The sequence below is a fragment of the Ursus americanus genome, chromosome X, assembly GCF_024610735.1.
Source record: "Ursus americanus isolate L20-20 chromosome X, mUrsAme1.1.p, whole genome shotgun sequence".
Lineage (NCBI taxonomy): Eukaryota > Metazoa > Chordata > Mammalia > Carnivora > Ursidae > Ursus > Ursus americanus.
The window spans coordinates 83440871-83464474 of record NC_142164.1 but is presented as its reverse complement, the minus strand read 5'-3'; the positions used below and the strand labels follow the sequence as shown (position 1 = coordinate 83464474).

General features: G+C 39.5%; 1 protein-coding gene across 2 annotated transcripts in view; it reads left to right on the top strand.

Moving 5' to 3' along the window:
- Positions 1-23604, top strand: part of RP2 (RP2 activator of ARL3 GTPase) — a 59876-nt gene that overhangs the window by 5454 nt on the left and 30818 nt on the right. For both annotated transcript variants that reach the window (XM_045787435.2, XM_045787433.2), the window contains exons 2-3: positions 12970-13635; positions 17953-18067. In XM_045787435.2, the coding sequence (XP_045643391.1) occupies positions 12970-13635; positions 17953-18067 (781 nt within the window). The remainder of the gene's footprint in view (positions 1-12969; positions 13636-17952; positions 18068-23604) is intronic.

Below are 23604 nucleotides of genomic sequence, written 5' to 3'. Positions count from 1 at the left end.
TGCCCAAAGAATATGAAAATACTAATTTGCACCCCTATGTTTATTGCAGCATCATTTACAGTAGCCAGATTATGGAAGCAGCCCCAAGTGTCCCATCAATAGATGAATGGATAAAGAAGATGTGGTATACATATAATGGAATATTACTCAGCCACAAAAAGAAAGAAATCTTGCCATTTGCAACAACATGGATGGAGCTAGAGAGTATTATGCTAAGAGAAACAAGCCAGTCAAAGAAAGACAAATACCATATGATTTCACTCATGTGGAATTTAAAAAACAAAACAAACGAACAAAGGAAAAAAGGAGAGACAAACCAAAAAAGAGACTCATAACTATAAAGAACAAACTGATGGTTACTGGGGGGGGGGGCGTAAAACAGGTGAAGGGGATCAAGAGTACACTTACCTTGATGAGCACTGGGTAATGTATGGAAATGTTGAATCACCATATTGTACCCCTGAAATATAACATTGTATGTTAACTACACTGGAATTCAAATTTTAAAACAGAAAAAAATATGTTTAGTCCTAAAAAGGACTGGAAATAAATGTCTAAATTTTCTAAAGTTTTTATAATAAGCACACCTTATTTTTATAATCAGATATACATGCAGTGTATATAAATAGAAATAGTAATAAAAATATCTCTGGGGGAAAAATAAATTAATGGATACTTAGACTAATATAGATTTCTACTTGACTATTATTTTATTATAATTCTATTCAAATTTGTATAAACATAAAGCCAGGCATAAATCCTTATGTTTATACCATTCTAAAGTGATTAAATAAAAAGAAAAATTTAAGCACATGTAAGTATGAAGCTAATAAAACAGTTTTAATATTTTAAATAGCTTTATTGAGATACATCTACCATACAGTTTACTCACTTAAAGTATACAGTTTAATAGTTTTAGTAAGTTCACAGGGTTATGATACCATCACTATGATCTAATTTTAGAGCATTTTCATTCCCCACAAAAGAAACCCACACCTATTAGTAGTTATTCCCACTTCCCTCTCCCCCCCCCCGCCCTGGGAAACCACTGTTTTACTTTCTATCTCTATAGATTTGCCTATTTTACACATTTCATATAAGTGGAATCACACAGTATTTGGCCTTTTGTTACTGATTTCTTTCACTTAGCGTGTTTTTGAGATTCATCCATTTTGTAGCGTGTATCAGTACTTTATTCCTTTTTATTGGTGAATAATATTCCACAGAATAGATATTTACTTATAAATTTTGTTTGTCCAATTTATTTATCCATTCATCAGTTGATGGACATTTGGGTTGTTTTTGCTTTTTGGCCGTTACAAATATGCCGTTATGAATATTTGCGTACAATTTTTTATGTGGACATAGGTTTTTCTTTCTCTTGGGGATATACCGAGGTGTGGTATTCCTGAGTCATATAGTAACACTATGTTTAACTTTTTGAAGATCTGCTGAACTTTTTTAAAGTGTCTGCACCATTTTGTATTTCTACCAACAGTGTATTGAGGGTTCAAATTTCTTCACTTATATAAAGTTTTGGTAAAGGGGAAAAGCACAGAGAGTGAAAAGTATATGGGACTGGGTTTTAATTTTTACTCTACACAGCAGTATACCTCATTGGTAAAGGCCTTTAGCTTTTCCAGCTCTCAATTTCCTAAAATCCACTCCAGTTCTCTTAATTCTTTGAGTATCTCAGGACGAGGGTGGGTAAACAATGCTAGATGCATTCAGGCAAATCGGGGTGAACAAAGGGAATGTGATAGGTTGTAAAATTAGATTAAGATTCGATGAGATGGTATGGAAAATCCTTTTCAATCCTAAAATTTCATAATCCTATTTTGTGGTTATAAATTTAGCAACATGGTGAACTAATACGAATACAGTGCTTCACCTTTTGTCTTCAGTGTACATAAGAATAAGGTACTGGTGTTTATTATTATTTCTGTAATTACATGGCACTGCCATTTTCATTTATGAAATAGCCTTTCAGCTATGTAGCTGTGTAGTCCTGAAACTGATTTAACAATGTTGAAATTTTAAGTAATTCTGTTTTAAATGAAGTGTAATTTACATACACTGAAATTTACCCTTTTAAAGTGTACAGTTATGAGTTTTGCCAAATGAACGTAGTCAAGTAACTGATCACCACAATAGAGTTATAGAACAGTTCCATCATCCCCCCAAAATTTCCTCATGCCTCTTTGTAGTTGACTCCGCTCCCAGCCTCTGATCAGTTTTTTATCCCTATAGCTCTTTTTTAAAAAAAAGTTTTATTTATTTAAGTAATCTCTACACCACGTGGGACTCAAACTCTTGACCCCGTGATCAAGAGTTACATGCTCGACCAACTGAACCGGCTGGGTGCCCCTATCCCTATAGTTTTGTCTTTTTGAGAATGATCATGTAGTATGTAACCTTTTGAGTCTGCCTTCTTTCACTCAATGTGATACCTTCAAAATTCATCCATGTCGTTGCATGTATCAGGAGTTCCTTTTTACTGTTGAGTAGTATTCCATTACATGGGTATACCATGTTTGTTTATCCATTCACCAGTCGAGGAACATTGGGGTTGTTTTCAGTTTTGGTAATTATGAATAAAGCTACCATAAACATTTGCATGCTCAAATGTTTGCATGCTCAAAAAGATTTTGAGTGAACATCATTTTTCATTTCATTTGGGTGAATACCTAGGAGTGGGTTTAACTGACTCATATGGAAATTGTATATTAAACTTTATAAGAAACTGCCAAACTATTTTCCAAAGTGGCTATGCCAGTTTGTATTCTTACCAGCAACATATGAGATCCAGTTGCTATGCCACTAGTGCTTGGTATGATCAGGTTTTTTTTTAAATTTTAGCCACTTTAATAGGCATGTAGTGGTATTTCATTGTGGTTTAACTTGAATATCCCTGATGACTAATGATGTTGAGCATTTTTCCATGTACTTATTTGCCATCCATATATTTACTTTGGTGAAGTGTTCATTAAAATCTTTTGGCCCTTTTTTACTGGGTTGTTTTCTTAATTAAGACTTTATTTTTATACATCCTGAATACAAGTCCCTTGTCATACGTGTGTTTTGCAGATTTTTTCCCAATTAATGATTTGTCTTCTCTTACCAGTGTCTTTTGAAGAACAAAAATTTTCTGTTTTGATGAAGGTCCAGTTTTCAATTTTTTTCTTTTATGGGTTGTGTTTTTGGTTTCACATCTAGAAAATCTTTGCCTAACCAAGATTACAAAAATTTTCTCCTCTGCTTTATTCTAGAAGTTGTAGAGGTTTTGGTTTTACAGTTCGGTTCTGTGATCCATTTTGAGTTAATTGTTAAATATGTTGCAAAACATGAGAGTCTTGTTTTTTACATGTAGATTTCCAATTGTTCCAATACCATTTGTTGAAAAGACTGTCCTTTCTGTATTGCATTGCCTTTGTACCTTTGTCAATGTATACATAAGTCTGTTTTTGAACTCTCTGTTCTGTTCCATTGATTTATGTGCCTAGTAAACATTGGTTTCTGTCGAATATGGTTAAATATGAAGAAGCAATCAAGAAAATGTACTTAGGAGCCAGACTGCCGAGGCGTGAGACCCAGCTCAAGCACTTACTAACTGTGTGACTTTGGGCAATTTAGCCTCTGGGTGCCTAAATTTTCTCATCTATAAAACGGAGATAATAGTACACAACTCTGACAGGCGTTTTTATGAGTATTTTTTAAAAGATTTTATTTATTTATTTGAGAGAGAGAGAAAGCACGTGTGTGCTCGGACACGCAGGGGTGGAGGGGCTGAGGGGGAGGGAGAGGCCTGGTAGAGCCCAGCACAGGGCTGGATCTCATGCCCCTGAGATCATGACCTGAGCTGAAATTAAAAGTCAGACTCAACCAACTAAGCCACCCAGGCGCCCCAGGGTTTTTATGACTATTGAGTGAATGATTATAAAGCACTGAAGAATGGTGCCTCGTACCTATACAGTGCTTCTTACACTCCTGAGCTTTGTTTGGGACTTCTGTGCAGACAGGCTTTCCATTAAAATTAACAAATTCCGTTATTTCCTCTCAGATTATCATTATGGAAGCTTACCTGTGGAGATGAATTTTAATGGAAAATTTGCATTGCTGCTTAGTAAAAAAAAAATAAGAGGTTTACTTTCATTTTCTGTTAGGAAAATAATGCTTAACTTTGTAGCTGTGTCAGGTGAATTCCAGCTGTTGAAATGTTTCTTTGATTTTGAAAGGGTATCTATCTACCTTTTATGGATTGTAGTAAGAAATACAGCCTAAGGGGCGCCTGGGTGGCACAGCGGTTAAGCGTCTGCCTTCGCTCAGGGCGTGATCCTGGCGTTTCGGGATCGAGCCCCACATCGGGCTCCTCCGCTGGGAGCCTGCTTCTTCCTCTCCCACTCCCCCTGCTTGTGTTCCCTCTCTCGCTGGCTGTCTCTCTCTGTCAAATAAATAAATAAATAATCTTTAAAAAAAAAAAAAGAAAGAAAGAAATACAGCCTAAACTAAACTCACTCCCTAGGTGGCTCATGTGAAAAGCTAGCTTGAACTATGACCTCTCCACGTTTGTGATTTGGGGCACTTTATTTGAGAACTAGTAACTTTTGCAAAATTACTCTGGTCCTAAGCTTCAGGTTGTTTATTATTACTTTTTGTTTTGAACAACTTTCAGGATTTGTTGAGAAGGTAGAACAACATAAATCCTCCCTTTCTCCTTTGTAGACTATATTGACAGTCCAAATAATTTTATACTATAGAACTCTTTGGCTTAGAGCATCTTTCACTATAGCATTAATTTCTCCCCATAACTAGAAGAACTGAGGTGTCCAGATGAAATACTTAGAAGAATAGTAAATTACATTTAACTCCTCAGCATTGGCAGTTGTTATGGACTGAATATTTGTGTGCCTCCAAAATTCCTACGTTGAAGCCCTAACTCTCCCAGTGGCTGTGTTTGGAGATGGGGCCTCAAAGGAAGTAATTAAGGTTAAAAGGGATCTTAAGGGCGGGGCCTGATCTGATAGGATTAGTGTCCTCCTAAGGAGACGTCGGAGAGCTTGCCCTGCACTCACTAAGAAGGCCCTGTCAGGATGAAAGTGAGAAGGCAGCTGTTGTCTGCCAGCGATGGAGGGAAGGAGAGAGGGAGAGGGAGGGAGGGAGGGTGGGAGAGAGGTCTCCCTGGAAACCAACTGTGATGGCACCTTAATCTTGGGCTTCCCAGCCTCCAGACTGTGAGATGTAAATTTTTGTTGTTCAAGCCACCGGGTCTGTTGTCTTGTTATGGCAACCAGTCTTTTTTTTTTTTAAGATTTTATTTATTTGACAGAGATAGAGACAGCCAGCGAGAGAGGGAACACAAGCAGGGGGAGTGGGAGAGGAAGAAGCAGGCTCCCAGCGGAGGACCCTGATGTGGGGCTCGATCCCATAACGCCAGGATCACGCCCTGAGCCGAAGGCAGACGCTTAACCGCTGTGCCACCCAGGCGCCCCTATGGCAACCAGTCTTAGTCTGTCTCAGGCCGCCACAACAAAGTAGCATCGACTAGGTAACTTAAATAGCAGACGCTTATTTATTAGATGGTTCTAGAGACTGAGAAGTCCAAGAGCAAGGTACCGGCAGATTGAGTGCCTGGTGTCAAAGATAAATGCTGCTGGACAGTAGTGAAAGCTTTGAAAACAGATTTTATTCAGTAACTACTGCCAGTAGGGGACAGAGTTGAGCTCTGTTCCAATTTGTGCAGAAGTGATTTCAGCAATTTTATCAGGAAAATGAGGGAGCCGGGAGAACAGAGGCTCTGTAGAGTCAGAGAAGTGAAAATTACAAAGTTGGTCAGTGTAAATGTGATTAAACCAGCTGTGTTTGTTCACTCACAGTTATCAAAGTTAGGATTCTATCCTCCCACAGAGACCGGTAGACAGAGGCCCTATCCTTCCTGGTAATTATATTTCACAGGAACAACTCTCAGGTCCTTGAGAAAGATATTTCTGAGTTTTAAGTCTTACATATTCACAGCTGTTAAGCCCTTTTTAATAAATGCTCTAAGAAAGGGAGGTCAGGGGCCTATTATCAGGTATTGGCCAGAACAAATAGTAAATTTTCCTGGCAGGGAAATTTTCCAGGCAGGAATTCTAGTGGGGTTAGGGGAGTAGGGGCCTTCCCGAGACATGGCTTTGTGCTGCTAGAAGCCATGCTAGAGTTTGGTCAAGTCTCTTACTGCAGCGATTTGGACGGAATTGTAATGTGCCAGGAGTTCCACAGTTCTCACTGGTGAGGGCCTGCTTCCTGGCTCATACTCAGTGACCCTGTTGTGTACTCACGGCCTTTCCTCTGGTGTGTGCACAAGGAGGGAGGGAGGCAGAAGGAGGAAGAGAGGGAGATCTCTTCTTTTCTTCTAAGAGCACTAATCCCATCATGAGGTCTTGCGCTTATAACTTCCCAAGTACCATCACTTTGGGGGTTAGGACTTCAGCATCTCCATTTTGAGAGGATACGGGTATTCCGTACATAACACTTCCTAGGCAGACTAAGGTAGCAGCTCAGTAATTTCAAAGTTAAGAGCGAATATTATTTCTGCATTTGCAGCAAGTCTTAACTGCAACTCCTGCTATAGAACGAATTATAATTAATATAGTTGAAATTTCTCAAATACCATACATCTTATGTATCATTTCCATGCAAAACAAATTCGCTGGATTCCTTTAAGTAACAGGTATTAACTTCTATTTTTTTTTTAGGCTTTTATTTATTTGAGAGAGAGAGCACACACGGGCAGGGGGAGAGGGGAGGGGCAGAGGGAAAGGGAAAAGCAGAGCAGACTCCCCACTGAGCAGGGAGCCCAACCTGCAGATCCCAGGACCCCAAGATCAAGACCTAAGCCAGAGGCAGATGCTTAACCAACTGAGCCACCCAGGCGCCCCCACTCTTTTATTTTTTTATTTTTACCCAAACACTGGTTTGTTCCCTACTTAACTCTCAGATAAATACGCTTGCAAATGTTTGAACTTGTTACCCATATCCTAGGCAAAGATAATTTGGCCAGAATCTTGAACCCCAAATTAATCCCCCAGGAAAATACACACAAAGTTTTACATCAGAGTTTTAAGGCGTTTCTGGTACAGTGAGATAACTGTCAACTGAAACTTGAAGATTGTACTTGCCCATTGAGTTTGAGGCCTTGGTAGAGACAGGCCAACTCCTGGGCTCCTTTTCCCTACACCTAACCCGGGTGCTCTTGATCTTCTCACCCCCTGTGGGAGGTGGATTGGTGCCAAGGTGACAGGCTGAAGAAGACCAGACCACGTTTTTACCCTCCTAAAGGCCTAAAGCAGAACTGACTGAAACCACTCCTGCGTGTTCCCTTTTCTCCGCTTTAAGGCCTGGATTAGATCCAGATCCCATTAGTCTGCTCCATGAGCACTGGCTCCTCCGAGTGCAAGGCAGCCGCAGCCTGCTTTTGCCACACGTATGGGAGAGCAGAGAATGTAAAAAGGAGAAACCCAGGACTGATATTAAGAGGGCCTCTGTCTCCTTTGTGTATGATTATCTTCCTACTCAGAAGTTGGCCAGCTTGAACAGTGACCTGACTGTCCCTAAGAATATCATGTTGTTCTTGATCATTATCAGGGTCTCTCTTCCTTGGGGATGGCACGGACAATGGGGAGTGGAGAAGTGTGTGATCAGCACACTTCGTTCCTCTTCACATTTGTTTGTTCCAGAGACACCTGGAGACCACCTCCCTCAGGTGACACTCTGAGATAACAAAGAGCAAGTAGTTACAATGGCTTCAGCATGGATGTGTGGAGGGCCTCTGTGGTGCCCCTCACTGTTCTGGGGCGGGAGGGGGGGACGGGGGGGCAAACAGATAATCCTTTCCCTCATGGAGCTTATGTCCTCACGGAGGACTGGTAGAATAGAGACAATAAATATAATTCCTACATAGTGCATTAAAAGGAAGTGAAATGCTTTGGAGAAAAAGAAGGGTGAAGAGGTGGTATTGGAGGAGGTGTTTCAGTTTTAAATAGATTGGTTCCAGGAGTCCAGCCTGAAGATCGCTGTACAGGAAGGGACAGAGACTGGTATTTAATATAATATAGATACTCCGAAAAGGGAGAGCAGGCTTCTCGTTGAGAAAACTGGGGAAAGCTTCACAGAAAAAGTTTGACAGGTGGACAAGAAGAACTAGGAGAAGGCCGTTTGGGCAAAGGAGAATCAGAGGGCATAGACAAGTCACAGCAAGTGTTTCAGATCTACTGAAGACGAAATTCCCATAGGAGAGCAATAGGAATTAGGAGTAAAATGTAAGTTGTTATCACATAGTAATGACTTACATTGAAAGATTTTCTAATACTGACCGTTTTCACTCAAGTTGGTTGTGGTGCTTTCTCTTTTTATAGGATTGATTTAATTTGCAGGGTTCTTTTCCCCTCCCCCCCATCTATAGATGGGAGTGAAATGAACCTAAAATCTTCTTCTCTTGCTCTGTCTTTGTTTTTCTTACTAGGGTCTTGCCTGGCAGGCTAATAGCATGAGTTAGGACTGTTCCTTCTTTTTCTATTGTCTTTATGGGTTTGCATAAACCTGGGATAAATAAAATTGGAATCTGCTTATAAAACCATCTGGGCCTGATGTTTTCTTTGTGGGAACACTTAGCCTACTGCTTGTATTTCTTTAGTAGTAATAGCATTTTATTTAAGCTTGTAACTTCCTCTGGAGTCAGTTGTGATAACTTATTTTTTAAGAGATTTGTTCATTCGTAGACAAAATCTCTTAAAACTTGTGGAGATACGGTTGTTGATACTATTCTCTTTTTCACCTCTATTTATGGTGATGCCCCCCTTTTCATTCCTACTGTTTGTGTTTCGCTCTTCTTTCCTTGGTCATTCTTGCCAGAAGTTGGCCTATTTTTTGCCCCACCCCCACCCCATATTTTTGGCTTTGCTGATGTTTTCTATTATATATTTAATACCTAAGTCATTAATTTCTACTATTTATCTTTTTTCTCCTACTTTCTGTAGGTTTATTGTTTATTGTCTAATTTCTTAAGATGGGTATTTAACTGATTTTGAGTGTTTTTATTATACCCAATTAAGGTTATAGATTTCCTTCAAAGCACCATCTTTGCTGCATCCCAAATGTGGTGCCTGAACATTTAATTCTAAGTATTTTTAGATTCGATTATGATTTCTTCTTTAACCCATGACTTATTTAGCAGTGTGTTTTTAAATTTTTCAAGTACCCAAGATTAAGAGTATCTGTTGTTGTTAGCTTTTAGCTTAATTACATGTTGGTCCCATACCATGATCTGTAAGTTATCTATTATTTAAAATTTGTTTAGGCTTTATGATCTAGTATATGATTTTTTTAAAAAAGCTTTTATGTGTCCTTAAGAAAACCGTGAGTACACTCTACTTGTTGGATGCAGAACTCAAGCTTATTCTCATTGTGTGGTTCAGATCTTATATATTCTTGTTAATTTTTTTGGTCTACTCGACCAATCAGTAGTTGGGAGAAGCAGCATTAGAAGACACTCCTTAGATTTTAATCTGCCAGTTATGAGCGTTTGGAGAGGTCCTGAGCATCTGTCAGAGTTAGTCCCTGCCTGTTTTTTCCCAGCTCTTTACCAGCACAGGGTTTCTGTCCTGCCCTGAATTTACTCAAATGAAGTCAGGACCAGAGATCTGAGTCCCAGCAGGTATGGGAGAAGCACTATTGTCTCAAGATTTAGGGTTAGGGAGAAGCAAGAACAGAAATCCTAGAGGTTCCTTTTCTGTTTTATCCTCCCACACTCCACCACAGGGACTTATAGTTTCCCCTTTTCTAGGTGTTTTCCTTACCTCGTCCCTTTGGGGTTGATCTTAGGCAATAGGGAACCAGCAACTATGCTAATTCAGTTTCTTGGTAGAGACCAAACTGGAATACTGTACCTTAAAAAAAAAGATGCATTTATTTATTTGAGGGGGCGGGCAGAGGGAGAGAATCTTCAGGCTGACTCCGCACTGAGCATGGAACCTGATACGGGGCTTGATCTCACAACCCATGAGATCACGACCTGAGCCGAAACCAAGAGTCGCCCAACTCACTGAGCGACCCAGGCGCCCCAGTACCTTTATATACACGCATCACCTGTAAAATCCTAGAAATAGAATTTCTTTTTTTTTTAAGATTTTATTTATTTATTTGACAGAGAGAGAGAGACAGCCAGCGAGAGAGGGAACACAAACAGGGAGAGTGGGAGAAGAAGAAGCAGACTTCTAGCAGAGGAGCCCGATGCAGGACTCGATCCCAGAACGCCGGGATCACGCCCTGAGCCGAAGGCAGACGCTTAACCATTGAGCCACCCAGGCGCCCCAGAAATAGAATTTCTTGAACACTTCTTTCCACATCAAACCTGTGTTGCCTCCTGTATTTTTCACTTTTTCTGATGTATGGCAGTACCAACATCCAATCATATAAATCAGAGCAGTGTTTTTTCAAACCCGTCAGTGGGATAACAGAACATTTTGGGGGGCTTAACACAAAATTAGGGTAAATATTATTTGTGAAGCTTTTATTTCTTTGGTATGTGTACATGCACAAATACTCACAAGCAGGTGTACTGGGCTGTGCTGAAGAATCTGGTAATGTGGATTATAGTCCAAAAAAGTAAAAAAAAAACACTGACTAGAGAACTAGGAAGCATTTTGGACCCATCCTTCCGCCTTACCTCCTACAGCCATTGAATTACCAAATTGACTGATTCGACTTCCTCAGAATTTCTCAAATTTATCCCATCTTCCTCTTCTCTCCTAACCACTGCTCTACGTCTAGGCCTTACTGGATGGCTGCAACAGTCTCAGATCCATGCTCCACCTCCTTATTATCAGAGTAATCTTCCTGAAATGTACATTTTCCTTCTTTAAAATCCTTCTGTGGTACCCTGTTGCCTGTGGATAACTTCCAGGCTTTATAATATGGCCCTGCCTGTCTCTCTAGCTTCACCTGCTCCCATTCTGATATCACTGGTAAACACCAAACCACTTTCGGCTGTCCTCGCGTTCTCTGAAGAGTTTTATTTTGTTAATTCTTTCACTTTTATCTGGCGTGGGAAGGGAGAATCCTTTACTCCTACCCATTTTATGTGGTGAACTCCAGCTCGTTCGTTCTCACTTTGTTAGTGAAGTCTTAACACCCCTACCTCCCCCACCCCGGGCGTCCCTCCTCTGTGTTTCCAGAATATTCTAGGCATCTTGCATTACACAGCCAAGTTGTTTTTAAATCATCTGTTTACGTTAGTGTTTACTTTTTTATGGGAAGAGCTGGTTATACTCATATTAGTGCCGAAGAGGCTCTCTGGCTCATATTGGGTGTTCAAATGTTGGTTGAATGCCTGAAGATCTGGAAAGTTGAAGTGCCTTTTCCAAGATCATGTTGCTCATAGGTGACAAAATTGAGACTGGGAACCAAGGTGCCTCTTTTACTGCCTCACGCTACAGACCAGTACTTCTACTACATTATGTAAAACTGGTTAAGCACAGCATTTATTGTGCAATACTGAATAAGTCACTTTAAGTTAGTTTGGTAATGTTTGGGATGATTAAATTATCCTTTGTGGACAATCAAAATTTTACCTACTGCATGGGAGTCATATTTCCGGCACATGTATAGTTCTGCATGAAATTTAATATTTGCAAAGAGATAAAACAGTGCAAGTAGACTCAAACGTAATTTGGAAAAATCAAAATGGCCTTTTTGTGACTCTTGGAGGTCAGTTAGAATTTTAAAATATATAATGTGACAAATTCCAGGCATACTGTCTAAAAGGTTATGTGTGCTTTAGTTTAGGATATCTGAATATGGGAATGGTGGCATTTGAAGAATTACATTGTAAGAAAAACTCAATAAATATTTGAATCGAACTTGCAGGTGGCAGTTATATGCCATATAGTGATTCTTGTGCCTTCAGGTTCTTCCGTTTTCTGTAGCATATTGCAGAAATCAGTCGGGGTTTAGAAACTAAGACCCATGCATCCACTTATTGAAGGATAGAGAAATACATTTCAATCTGGGTATATTTCCAATTTCAGAAGTTTTTAAAGAAGCAGAAGTTGTGGGGCGCCTGGGTGGCACAGCGGTTAAGCGTCTGCCTTTCGCTCAGGGCGTGATCCCGGCGATCCGGGATCAAGCCCCACATCAGGCTCCTCCGCTATGAGCCTGCTTCTTCCTCTCCCACTCCCCCTGCTTGTGTTCCCTCTCTCGCTGGCTGTCTCTATCTCTGTCGAATAAATAAATGAAATCTTTAAAAAAAAAAAGAAGCAGAAGTTGTTTTAAATTTTCACGTGTGGAATTTAAGAAGCAAAACAAATGAACAAAGGAGAAAGACAGTCAAAGACCGGCCTTTTAAATATAGAGAGAACAAACTGGAGGTTACCAGAGGGGAGGTAGCTGAGGGGATGGGTGAAATAGGTAATGGGGATTAAGGAGGACACTTGTGATGAGCACCAAGTGATGTATGGAATTATTGAATTACTACATTGTACACCTGAAACTAATATAACACTGTCTGTTAATTATACTTGAATTTTAAAAAATTTAAAAAGGGAAGCATCAGAAAAAGGGTCAGGGCTGCAATATTCCTTAACATCATCCAAAATGCTGTGTGCGTGAGAATTTCCCCAATTGTTTCAAAAAAGTGTTTCTGCAGTTGCTATGTTGAAACAGGATGCAAACAATGTCCACATATTGTTTGGTTGCTACGTCCTTGAGTCTTTCTTTATCACAGCCTCCTCTCCCTTTTTTCCCCCTGGTCATTCCTCTTAATTATTGGAAAAAACAACTTGTGCTGTTCAATTTCTTACTATGTTGCAAAAGTCAATGAGAGCAGGAACTTAGTATTTTAGCACCAAGAATTGTGCCTGGCACCCAGTAGACAACTTGACTAATACTTGCTGAATAATGTCAGTAACACTCAGGGCCTATGTTTTGTCCCTGCAGGTTGATCCCAAAGACTACATGTTCAGTGGCCTGAAGGATGAAACAGTCGGTCGCCTACCTGGCCAAGTGGCAGGACAGCAGTTTCTCATTCAAGACTGTGAGAACTGTAACATCTATATCTTTGATCACTCTGCTACAATCACTATCGACGACTGTACTAACTGCGTCATTTTTCTGGGACCTGTGAAAGGCAGTGTGTTTTTCCGGAATTGCAGAGATTGCAAGTGCACGTTAGCCTGCCAGCAGTTTCGTGTGAGGGATTGTAGAAAGCTGGAAGTGTTTTTGTGCTGTGCCACTCAGCCCATCATCGAGTCTTCCACAAACATCAAGTTTGGCTGCTTCCAGTGGTACTACCCCGAATTAGCCTTCCAGTTCAAAGACGCAGGGCTGAGTATCTTCAATAACACCTGGAGCAACGTTCATGACTTCACACCGGTGTCAGGAGAACTCAACTGGAGCCTTCTTCCAGAGGATGCTGTGGTTCAAGACCACGTTCCTCTGCCTACTACCGAAGAGCTCAAAGCTGTCCGCGTGGCCACAGAAGCCAATAGAAGTATCGTTCCGGTATCTCGGGGTCAGAGACCGAAGAGCAGCGATGAGTCATGCTTAGTGGTATTATTTGCTGGTGATTACACTATCGCAAATGCCAGAAAACTAATTGATGAGGTAAGGAGAAAGAGAAGAGAGACAGACGCACGCCTAGATAGAAACACACCACTTTCTGGAGAACTTGTGTTCTTTTCCAAAACTGGCTATTAGGAATACAGGCAATCCTTAAGTTCTAGCCCCCTGCCCCCTGCAGATGTATCTGTAAGCTGATTGCTTAGGCCTCAAAAGACTTTCCCAAAGAAACTGGAAAATAGAGTTCAGTAAGCATGTATTAAGCACTATTATGTGAAGAGTTACTTCTGTTGACATCTTTCATTGACTACGGGATGCACGGTTGCTTTCCACATTTTTGCTTTTCCGAAACGCATCTTACAGCTGGTGGCAACTGCAAGCTGATGACCTACACTGTATGCTGGAGGTGGAGACAGATAGGCAAAATTCTCTGCCCTCAGAGAACTTCCGTTCTATCTAATAAATGATTTCCATGGAAGCTTACAAAAGTAGTAGGGCCAAGTAAAGCATGACGTTATTTAGTTGGGAGTATTTATTGGAGTTTTAATTGGTTGGAGGGGGTGGGAAAGACATTTAGGAGTACCACTTCTGGCCACCGGGGCAACTGTGAGAACCACCTCCACATTATTTTCCTTTGCCCTGTTGCTACGCGAAGGGGAGGTTGGTGTGTAAGAATGAGGTGGGAGCTGGGATAGCAGAGGTGGTGGGCTCAGGAGCAGGGACTCGGTGAGTTGGGGACTAGAGAAGAGTCCTTCTAGCGGAAGCAGCTTCCACTGGAAAAATAACTGGGGACATAGACATTAGGGGCTCCACAAGTGCCAGTTCCCATATTGGTGGGCTCTCCAGTGGGGAGCAGCAGTGGGATGTACTGGTCGCCCATTAATCAGATGATCTTCAGAAGGAGTCTTCAAATTTAAAAATCAAACTCCCAGAAATGAAGAAGTGAATGGAAAACTCCTTAAGTCTCCTTTTGAATGGATTTTTTTTAAAAAAATTGCAACTGTTCCGTCGAAAGGAAGATTACAAGGAGAAAAAAAAAAAAACAACGTAAAAATGACCTCCTCTCTGTAGCTATACATCCTACAATGTAGAAAACCCATGTCTGAAACCTACAAAGTATATCTGAAGTCTGGTTTTCGAAACACCAGAAACCAAAGTATAATTTTCAGACTGTGGTATTTTGTTGTTGTTGTTCATGGTAAGATATAGACGTACTCCTGGCCTTTGACCTCTCTAATCACATGTTAATCCGACATCTGAGAGGTCAGCCTTTGCATTATACTGCATGGTGACTTAAAAAATATCTACATACAGTTTTCAGGTGATGTAATTATCCAGGTTAAACTCCTTTTTGGTAGGAATTGAGAAGTGGACATAAAGTATATAGCATGTTTAAAGAAAAAAAACATAAAAACAAACCGTCTTTCTTCATGAGTCCTCAGATGTTCTTAACCTTTTAATTTTTGGTTCTGATGTGTAAAACGGCAGTGTTGTCTGCACTTGAAAGCAACATGACCAGAAAGATTGATGTTCTTTAGATGTCCTTCTGGATTATGAGACATTTTCAAACAAAAATGCAACAGCAGCAATAATAATAGCGAACACTTATATAATGTTTATACCAGGCATTGTTATAAGGGATTTATTTTTTTTTAAAGATTTTATTTATTTATTTGACACAGAGAGAGAGAGAGCCAGTGAGAGAGGGAACACAAGCAGGGGGAGTGGGAGAGGAAGAAGCAGGCTCCCAGCAGAAGAGCCCAACGTGGGGCTCGATCCCAGAACCCTGGGATCAGGCCCTGAGCCTAAGGCAGACGCTTAACGACTGAGCCACCCAGGTGCCCCTGTTATAAGGGATTTAAAAGAAGTAACTCACTTAATTTAGAATAACCTATGAAATAGGTACCATTCATTCACATTTTTCCAGATAAGGAAAATGAGCCACGGAGAGAGTTAGTAACTTGCAAAAGGTCACTCAGCTGGTAAACAGCAGAGCCATGATTTAAATCCAGGCAGTCTGGCTTTAAACCACCGTCTGAACCCTTAAGCATGATGCTAATCTGATGCCTCAGTGGTAAAGGAAAGTCGACAAGTGCCGGGTGGAGCAGGAATGTGACTGAAAGTGCAGGGACTCAAGGCAGATACTACCCTTCAGCCTAGAAGGAAAACCCTGGGACTTTCTGGTTGGAGTTATCCTACCTAATTCTAAAAGCGCAGAATTAAGGAATAACAAGAGAATGAAAAGAAGAAAATGCTAAGTACATGTGAAGAGGGTATCAAAACCTGCTAAAAGATCACTAACTTACGTATTAAGGGAGAGATTACATTTTTTTTCAAAAACAAATGAAGCTCAAGTTCCCAGGAAAATGTGTAGGAGCCACTTAATTCTGAAATGGAAAAAAAAAACCCCACAAACTTGAGTCTTTCTCATATCATAGCCCGAATACCTTAAGACAGCTTCGGCTGGAACTGTGATTGCTAACTCTGGTTTTGTTAAACCCTAGGAGTATCACAGAATTTTGTTTCACATTGTTTTATAAATTAAATGTATCATAATAGTTTTTTGAGATAGGAAGTCCAGAAAAGCTGGATAAAGCAGAAAGCACATTCCAAAGGGAATCAAGAGAAGTTACTGGGCCTCAATTTTCTCACCTAAAACCCAGATTTCTTGCTTCCTCTTGCTACATCACAGATATGCACAGGATAAATTAGAGTAAAAGTAGTTTGAATTGTTTGGAAGTAATGTATTACGTAATTTAAGTTGGGTAGTTACCGCTATTTTCCAGTCCTTAGAAGTGGAAGAATTTCCATGAAAAAAGAGCCTCCAGATATCTGCAGTGAGATACCAAGATAGATCAAGTTTGTAATTCATTATTTGTTTTTAGGTAACAGTATTTCGAATTAATCATCTTTTGTCAGTTTATGTGTCTGACTACGAAATGAGAGGTAGTGAGCATCTAGAAAATTAGAAACAGATGTAGGATTATTTCTGATATTTTAAGTAACTTTGCAGTCATCACCTGGCAGTGATGTCCGTGCAATTTTCTGCTACTTTTTTATGTACGTTTCTTCTTTCTGAGGCAGCATTGAGGGCTCTGAAAAAGGATTTGCGTTTGAAACCAATTTGATGGAATGGTGGGGGATAATGTAGCTGATTGGATGAAATACTATCAGCCATTAAAACAAATTTTATAGTGGAAGAGCTGGGAAATAGTCACAGTCAAGTAAGTGAAAATTTGTAGAATATTATGTAAGTATCTGATTTTTTTTTTTTGGAGATCTAAGTCTGGAAAGTTATATATACTAATATGTTAACAGTTGTGGTTATTCTTAGGAACTGGATTAAGAGGAGGATTTTCTTTTCTTTTTGTAGTTATATGGATTTTACAATGAACATGTGTTGGTTCTGTAATGGGGGAAAAAGAAAACTGGGAGGGTAAAAGGAAGTATACCCAAATGGCAGTGGCACCTTTGAGCGGTAGCACCTTGGTTTGTATTTGTTTCTGTTTTTTCATTTTTCAGGTGTTCTGTGTTGAGCATATATGTATGTCACTTTTATACTTAAAAATCCAATAGGCTTTGCTACAAAAATTAAGTGGTTGAATACTTTGCATTTTTTAAAACTACTTTCATCGTTATTTTAAAAATTCATGTGTACAGAATTATAGAAATGAAGAGCAGAAATGTTTAAAAATCATCCATAACAAAAGAAAACATCCATACCATATCTTGAATAATCTTTTTAGGAATCATCTTCCATTTGTTTCATCTATCATCAGATTACTTGGGTGCGAATCACAGTTCTATTATTTCATAGTTGTGTGGCCTTGAGTAAGTTTCTTTACCACCCTGTGCCTTCATTTTCTCACCTGTAAAATGAGGGTAATAATCGTAGCTAGCTCATGAGAGGGTTAAATGAGCTATACATTTAAAGTGCACAAAACTGCCTGGCACACCGTAGGGCTCCATAAATGTGGTCTGTCACTATTGCCCTGTATTATATACATTTGTATCATGCTTTTCACAGTGATTACGTGAGCTTTCCCCCATTTTATTATTTGTTATATTTAATGAACTACGCTATTTCATCCTGTGATGAATGTACCCTAGTTTACTTAACCATTCTCTTATTGGACAAACAAATTAGGCACTGCACACTCATTCTTAACCAGAACCGCCCATCTGGGAAAATCTCGTGTATGTGAAAACTTGTTAGAGCAAACACCTTGAATTAGAGTGATGAGTCAAACAAAAATCAGCATGCTGTGTCACATTTTATACAGAAAAATATTCGAATAGAAAAATGTTGTTTTAATCTCAGAAGTCCATTTTAAACTCTAAATGAAATTTTATTTTCCACAGATGGTCGGTAAAGGCTTTTTCCTAGTTCAGACAAAGGAAGTGTCAATGAAAGCCGAGGATGCTCAAAGGGTTTTTGGGGAAAAAGCACCTGACTTCCTTCCTCTTCTGAACAAAGGTACGTTCTGGATGATTGGTGTACTTGTGTGCTTATCCTCTTGACATGTGGTTCAATCGGCTCTTGCCTTTAGCATTTCTCTTACATTGCCTTCTCTTTTTGTTTGTTTTATGTTGTTTTTCCTATTACTATTCAAAAATGTCAAAATTTCACATCATTCAAAAATTCCTATATAACTAACTAAGCATTAGGTTTTCTTTCCTATTTTGTCACCTTCGTACTTGAAAGTCACCCTCTATTATTATATATTTTGTTATTTTAATTATTATTTTATTGTTGTATTATTATACTTTGATGAGTGACTGTTTCGTTCTCCCTGCCCAGAGTTACAAAGTACTTCATAAGGATTCTTTCTGCCTTCAGTGGGCTTTGACCATACTGGAAAGGAAATAAGAAATACAAATAAAATGGTATACTATTTTATGTATTTAATGTGATTGATTAACTTCTCATGCATAATCAGAATTGTTTTCCCCGGTGGGCAAATGCCACCAACAAATTTCAGATACTGGAAATATGTCTGCAAACAGAGGAACTGGAATTCATGTGCCCTCTGGAAGGGTTATGTCTGTCTGTATGTATTTGAAGGTATACTGATTCTAGAGCACAGAGTTCTGTTTATCTGTCAGAGCAGGGACATTGTTTGCTCAAGGCTCATCAGGCTTTTCTTTACTGGCCTGAGCAAATATGTGTAGTAATATGCAATGCTGATTTGGGTATACCCTAAAAAGATGGTACGTCTGCATTTACATGCTTTTAATGTATGAATTATAATAACTGCGAAACCTATATGAAAATGTTGGAGGAGGGGCGCCTGGGTGGCTCAGTCGGTTAAGCGTCGGACTCTTGATTTTGGCTCAGGTCATGATCTCAAGGTTGTGAGACTGAGCCCCACATCCAGCTCCGTGCTCAGCGGGGAGTCTGCTTGAGAGTCTGTCCCTCTCCCTCTGCTCCCCATGCTCGCTCTCTCTCAAATAAATAAATAAATCTTTAAAAAAAAAAAGAGAGAATGTTGAAGGATTGTTGGGATCATTTTAATAACTAATGCTGGGTATAACTCAGCCATTAATACAGTCTTTCTTTCTTTCTTTTTAAGGTTTTTTTAAAGATTTTATTTATTTATTTGTCAGAGAGAGGGGGCGCTCGCGAGAGAGCACGAGAGCACAAGCAGGGGGAGTGGCAGGCTAGGGTCTGGATCCTAGGACTCTGGAATGCGGGACTGGATCCTAGGACCCTGGAATCATGACCTGAGCTGAAGGCAGGCGCTTAACCGGAGCCACCCAGGCGTCCCAATACAGTATGTCATATACCTTTGTGGTTATTGTAGCAGTATGAAAGACTTGCTCTAACCCAGTGTGTGAATCTGTTCTAGAATATGTATTGGAAATTATGACCTGGCTCCTTTTTTTCATTTGAAGTATAATTAACATACAGTGTTACATTAGTTTGAGGTGTACAATGTAATGATTCAACAATTCTGTACATTTCTCAGTGCTCATCAAGATAAGTGTACTCTTAATCTCTTTTATCTATTTAATCCCTCTCCCCACCCACCTCCCCTCTGGCGACTACCAGTTTTCTGTATTTAAGAGTCTGGTTTTTTGTCTTTTTTTTCCCCTTTGTTTTGTTTCTTAAATGCCACATATGAGTGAAATCATGGGGTAGTTGTCTCTCTCTGGCTGACTTATTTCATTAGTATTATACCCTCTAGTTTCATCCATGTTGCAAATGGTAAGATTTCATTCTTGTTATGGCTGAGTAATATTCCATTTTATATATATATATATATATATATATATACACACACACACACACACACACACACACACACGCCTTCTTTATCCATTCATCTATGGATGGACGTGGCTTGCTTCCCTGTCTTGGCTATTGCAAATAATGCTGAATTGCACATAGGGGTGCATATATCTTTTCAAATTAGTGATTTCACTATGGTATTTGTCTTTCTCTGACTTATTTTGCTTAGCGTTATACTCTTTAGCTCCATCCATGCTGTTGCAAATGGCAAGATTTTGTTCTTTTTATGGCTGAATAATATTCCATTTTACACACACACACACACACACCCCACATCTTATTTATCCATTCATCTATTGATGCACACTTGGGCAGCTTCCATAATTTGCCTGTTGTAAATAATGCTGCTGTAAACGTAGAGGTGCATGTATCCCTTTGAATTAGTGTTTTTGTATTTTTCAGGTAAATATTGCAAAACTGCAATTACTAGATTATAGGGTAGTTGTACTTTTAACCTTCTGAGAAATCTCCATACGGTCTTCCACAGTGGCTGCACCAATTTGCTTTCCCACCAGCAGTACACGAGGGATCCTTTTTCTCCACATCCTAACCAGCACTTTGTTATTTCTTGTGTTTTCGATTTTAGCCATTCTGACAGGTGTGAGGTGGTATCTCATTGTGGTTTTTATTTGCATTTCCCTGGTGATGAGTGATGGTGAGCATCTTTTCATGTGTCTGTTGGCCATCTGGATGTCTTCTTTGGGAAAATGTCTGTTGAGGTCCTCTGCCCATTTTGAATTGGATTATTTGTTTTTTTGCTGTTGAGTTGCATAAGAGCTTTATATATTTTGGATATTCACCCTTTATCAGATATTCATTTGCAGATATCTTCTCCCATTCAGTAGGTTGCCTTTTTACTTCTTTGCCTTTGTTTTTCTTGCCTGAGGAAACATGCCTAGAAAAATGTCTCTGCGGCCAATGTCAAAGAAATTACAGTCTGTGTCTTCTACTGGTTTTATGGTTTCAGGTCTCACCTTTAGATCTTTCGTTCATTTTGAATTTATTTCTGTGTATGGTGTAAGAAAGTGGTCCAGTTTCATTCTTTCACATGTAGCTAACCAGTTTTCCCAACACCAGTTGTTGAAGAGACTTTTTCCACACTGTATATACATTCTTGCTTCCTTTGTCATAGATTAGTGGACTATGTCAGTGTGGGTTCATTTCTGGACTCTATTCTGTTCCATTGATCTATGTGTCTGGTTTTGTGCCAGTACCACGCTGTCTTGATTAGCTACAGCTTTGTAGTGTATGTTGAAATCTGAGATGGAGATACCTCCAGCTTTATTCTTCTTTTTCAAGATTGCTTTGGCTACTCAGGGTCTTTTGTAGCTTCATACAAATTTTAAGATTATTTGTTCTAGTTCTGTGAAAAATGTTGTTAGTATTTTGATAGGGATTGCATTAAATCTGTAGATTGCTTTGAGTAGTATGGACATTTTAACAATATTGGTTCTTCCAGTCCACGAGCATGGCATATCTTTCCATTTGTCTGTTTCGTCTTCAGTTTCTTTCATCGGTGTTTTATAGTTTGCAGAGTATAGATGTCTTGGCTCCTTTGATGCAGCTGTTTTGACATGGGAGCATTCTGATGGAACCTTGAAAACAAGCCTTTAAACTCTCAACAGGTTTCAGAAATTGAATCAAGTAATAAGTGTAATGGACATCCTAGCCTGTGAGATTAGGAATGAAGTAAGTATATGAGTAGGTCTAAATTAGTGATTTATGTGCTCATACAATGTTGTGGAGCGGTTTCATAGAAATGCTCCAACCCCAGATATAATATCTGTGTTTAAGTAACACAACATTCCACATGGAAGAAGTGAAAGTAGAACTAAAAAAGTAGGGGCGCCTCTAAGCGTCTGCCTTCGGCTCAGGTCACGATCCCAGGGTCCTGGGATCGAGCCCCACACCGGGCTCTCTGCTCAGCGGGGAGCCTGCTTCTCCCTCTGCCTCTGCCTGCTGCTCTGCTTACTTGGGTGCGCACATGCGCTGTCTCTCAAATAAATAAATAAAATCTTTTAAAAAATAAAATAGAACTAAAACCAATGGGCAGATGTTACAGGAATTTCAGCAAATAAACATCATATAATTAACTTTTAAAACCAGAGATACCATAGGAAGTACTCAAAGACTAAGGAGGGCATGCCAAAAGATTACAGGAGCAGGCTTAAATCCGTTTCCACTGGCCAAATTTGGGATAATTTAGGCATCACAAAGAAAAATGAAGGGAATTGATTTAACAACAGAAATCCATGCAACTGTAGTGATAATAAAAAGGGGGGAGGGGGAAATAAAGGAAAGCTCTTCCGCTCTTTACAGAATATTGTGAGCTACATTTATTAGCTAAATTTTTAGCCTAAATTTCCTTTCTTTCTGATAAACTAGAAGTGAAGTCTCAGCTTGATTAGATTCAAATTAAGTATTTTGGGGACGAACTCTTCATAGGTGATGTTGTGTATTTCTTACTCATCGCATCAGGAAAAGCACAATGTCAGGCTGGCCCGCCTTCAGTGATGGTAAGTTCCATGACAGTGATCACCAGATCTCTGCTGTAAAGGTCCATTTCCCCTTTGAAGGAGAATGTACAAATATCGTATTTCTTATCAACTTTCACCCCAGTAATTTCAGCTTCCACTGATAATCTTTATCTGAATTCATTATTACCTTGGGGATTGGAAGATGGTGATTTCCAAAGTCTTTACAGAATACTTTGTTATTTATTGTGTTTTTGATTTTAGCCATTCTGACAGGTGTGAGGTGGTATCTCATTGTAGTTTTGATTTGTATTTCCCTGGTGATGAGTGATGTTGAGCATCTTTTCATGTGTCTGTTGGCCATCTGGATGTCTTCTTTGGGAAAATGTCTGTTGAGGTCCTCTGCCCATTTTCAATTGGATTATTTGTTTTTTTGCTGTTGAGTTTTGTAAGAGCTTTATATATTTTGGATATTCACCCCTTATCAGATATTCATTTGCAAATATCTGTAAATACACTGTAGCTCACAGTATTCTGTAAAGACTTTGGAAATCACCATCTTCCAATCCCCAAGGTAATAATGAATTCAGATAAAGATTATCAGTGGAAGCTGAAATTACTGGGGTGAAAGTTGATAAGAAATACGATATTTGTACATTCTCCTTCAAAGGGGAAATGGACCCTTACAGCAGAGATCTGGTGATCACTGTCATGGAACTTACCATCACTGAAGGCGGGCCAGCCTGACATTGTGCTTTTCCTGATGCGATGAGTAAGCAATACACAACATCACCTATGAAGAGTTCGTCCCCAAAATACTTAATTTGAATCTAATCAAGCTGAGACTTCACTTCTAGTTTATCAGAAAGAAAGGAAATGTGGGGCCGTGGTGAATGACACTATGAGGAAATGATGATTCAGATCCAAAAAAGAAGGCTTTCTACAAGACAACTAGCCAGAACTCTTCAGATAGTGTCCTGGAAAAGAAACAAAAATGACGGGGGACTATTGTGGATTGAAAGAAACATAACAACCAAGTACAATGAATGAACCTTCATTGGATTGGGATGTGGTGGACTATAAAGCTGTAAGACATTTTGGAGGAAAAGTTGGGAAGTTGGGAGATAATGTTATGGAATTACTGTTAGTATCCTTAGGTATGATAATGGTCTTGTGGTTCTGTGGGCAATTCATGCTGAAGTGTCATGATGTCTGCTACTTTCAAATGGCTCAGCAAAACAAAAATAA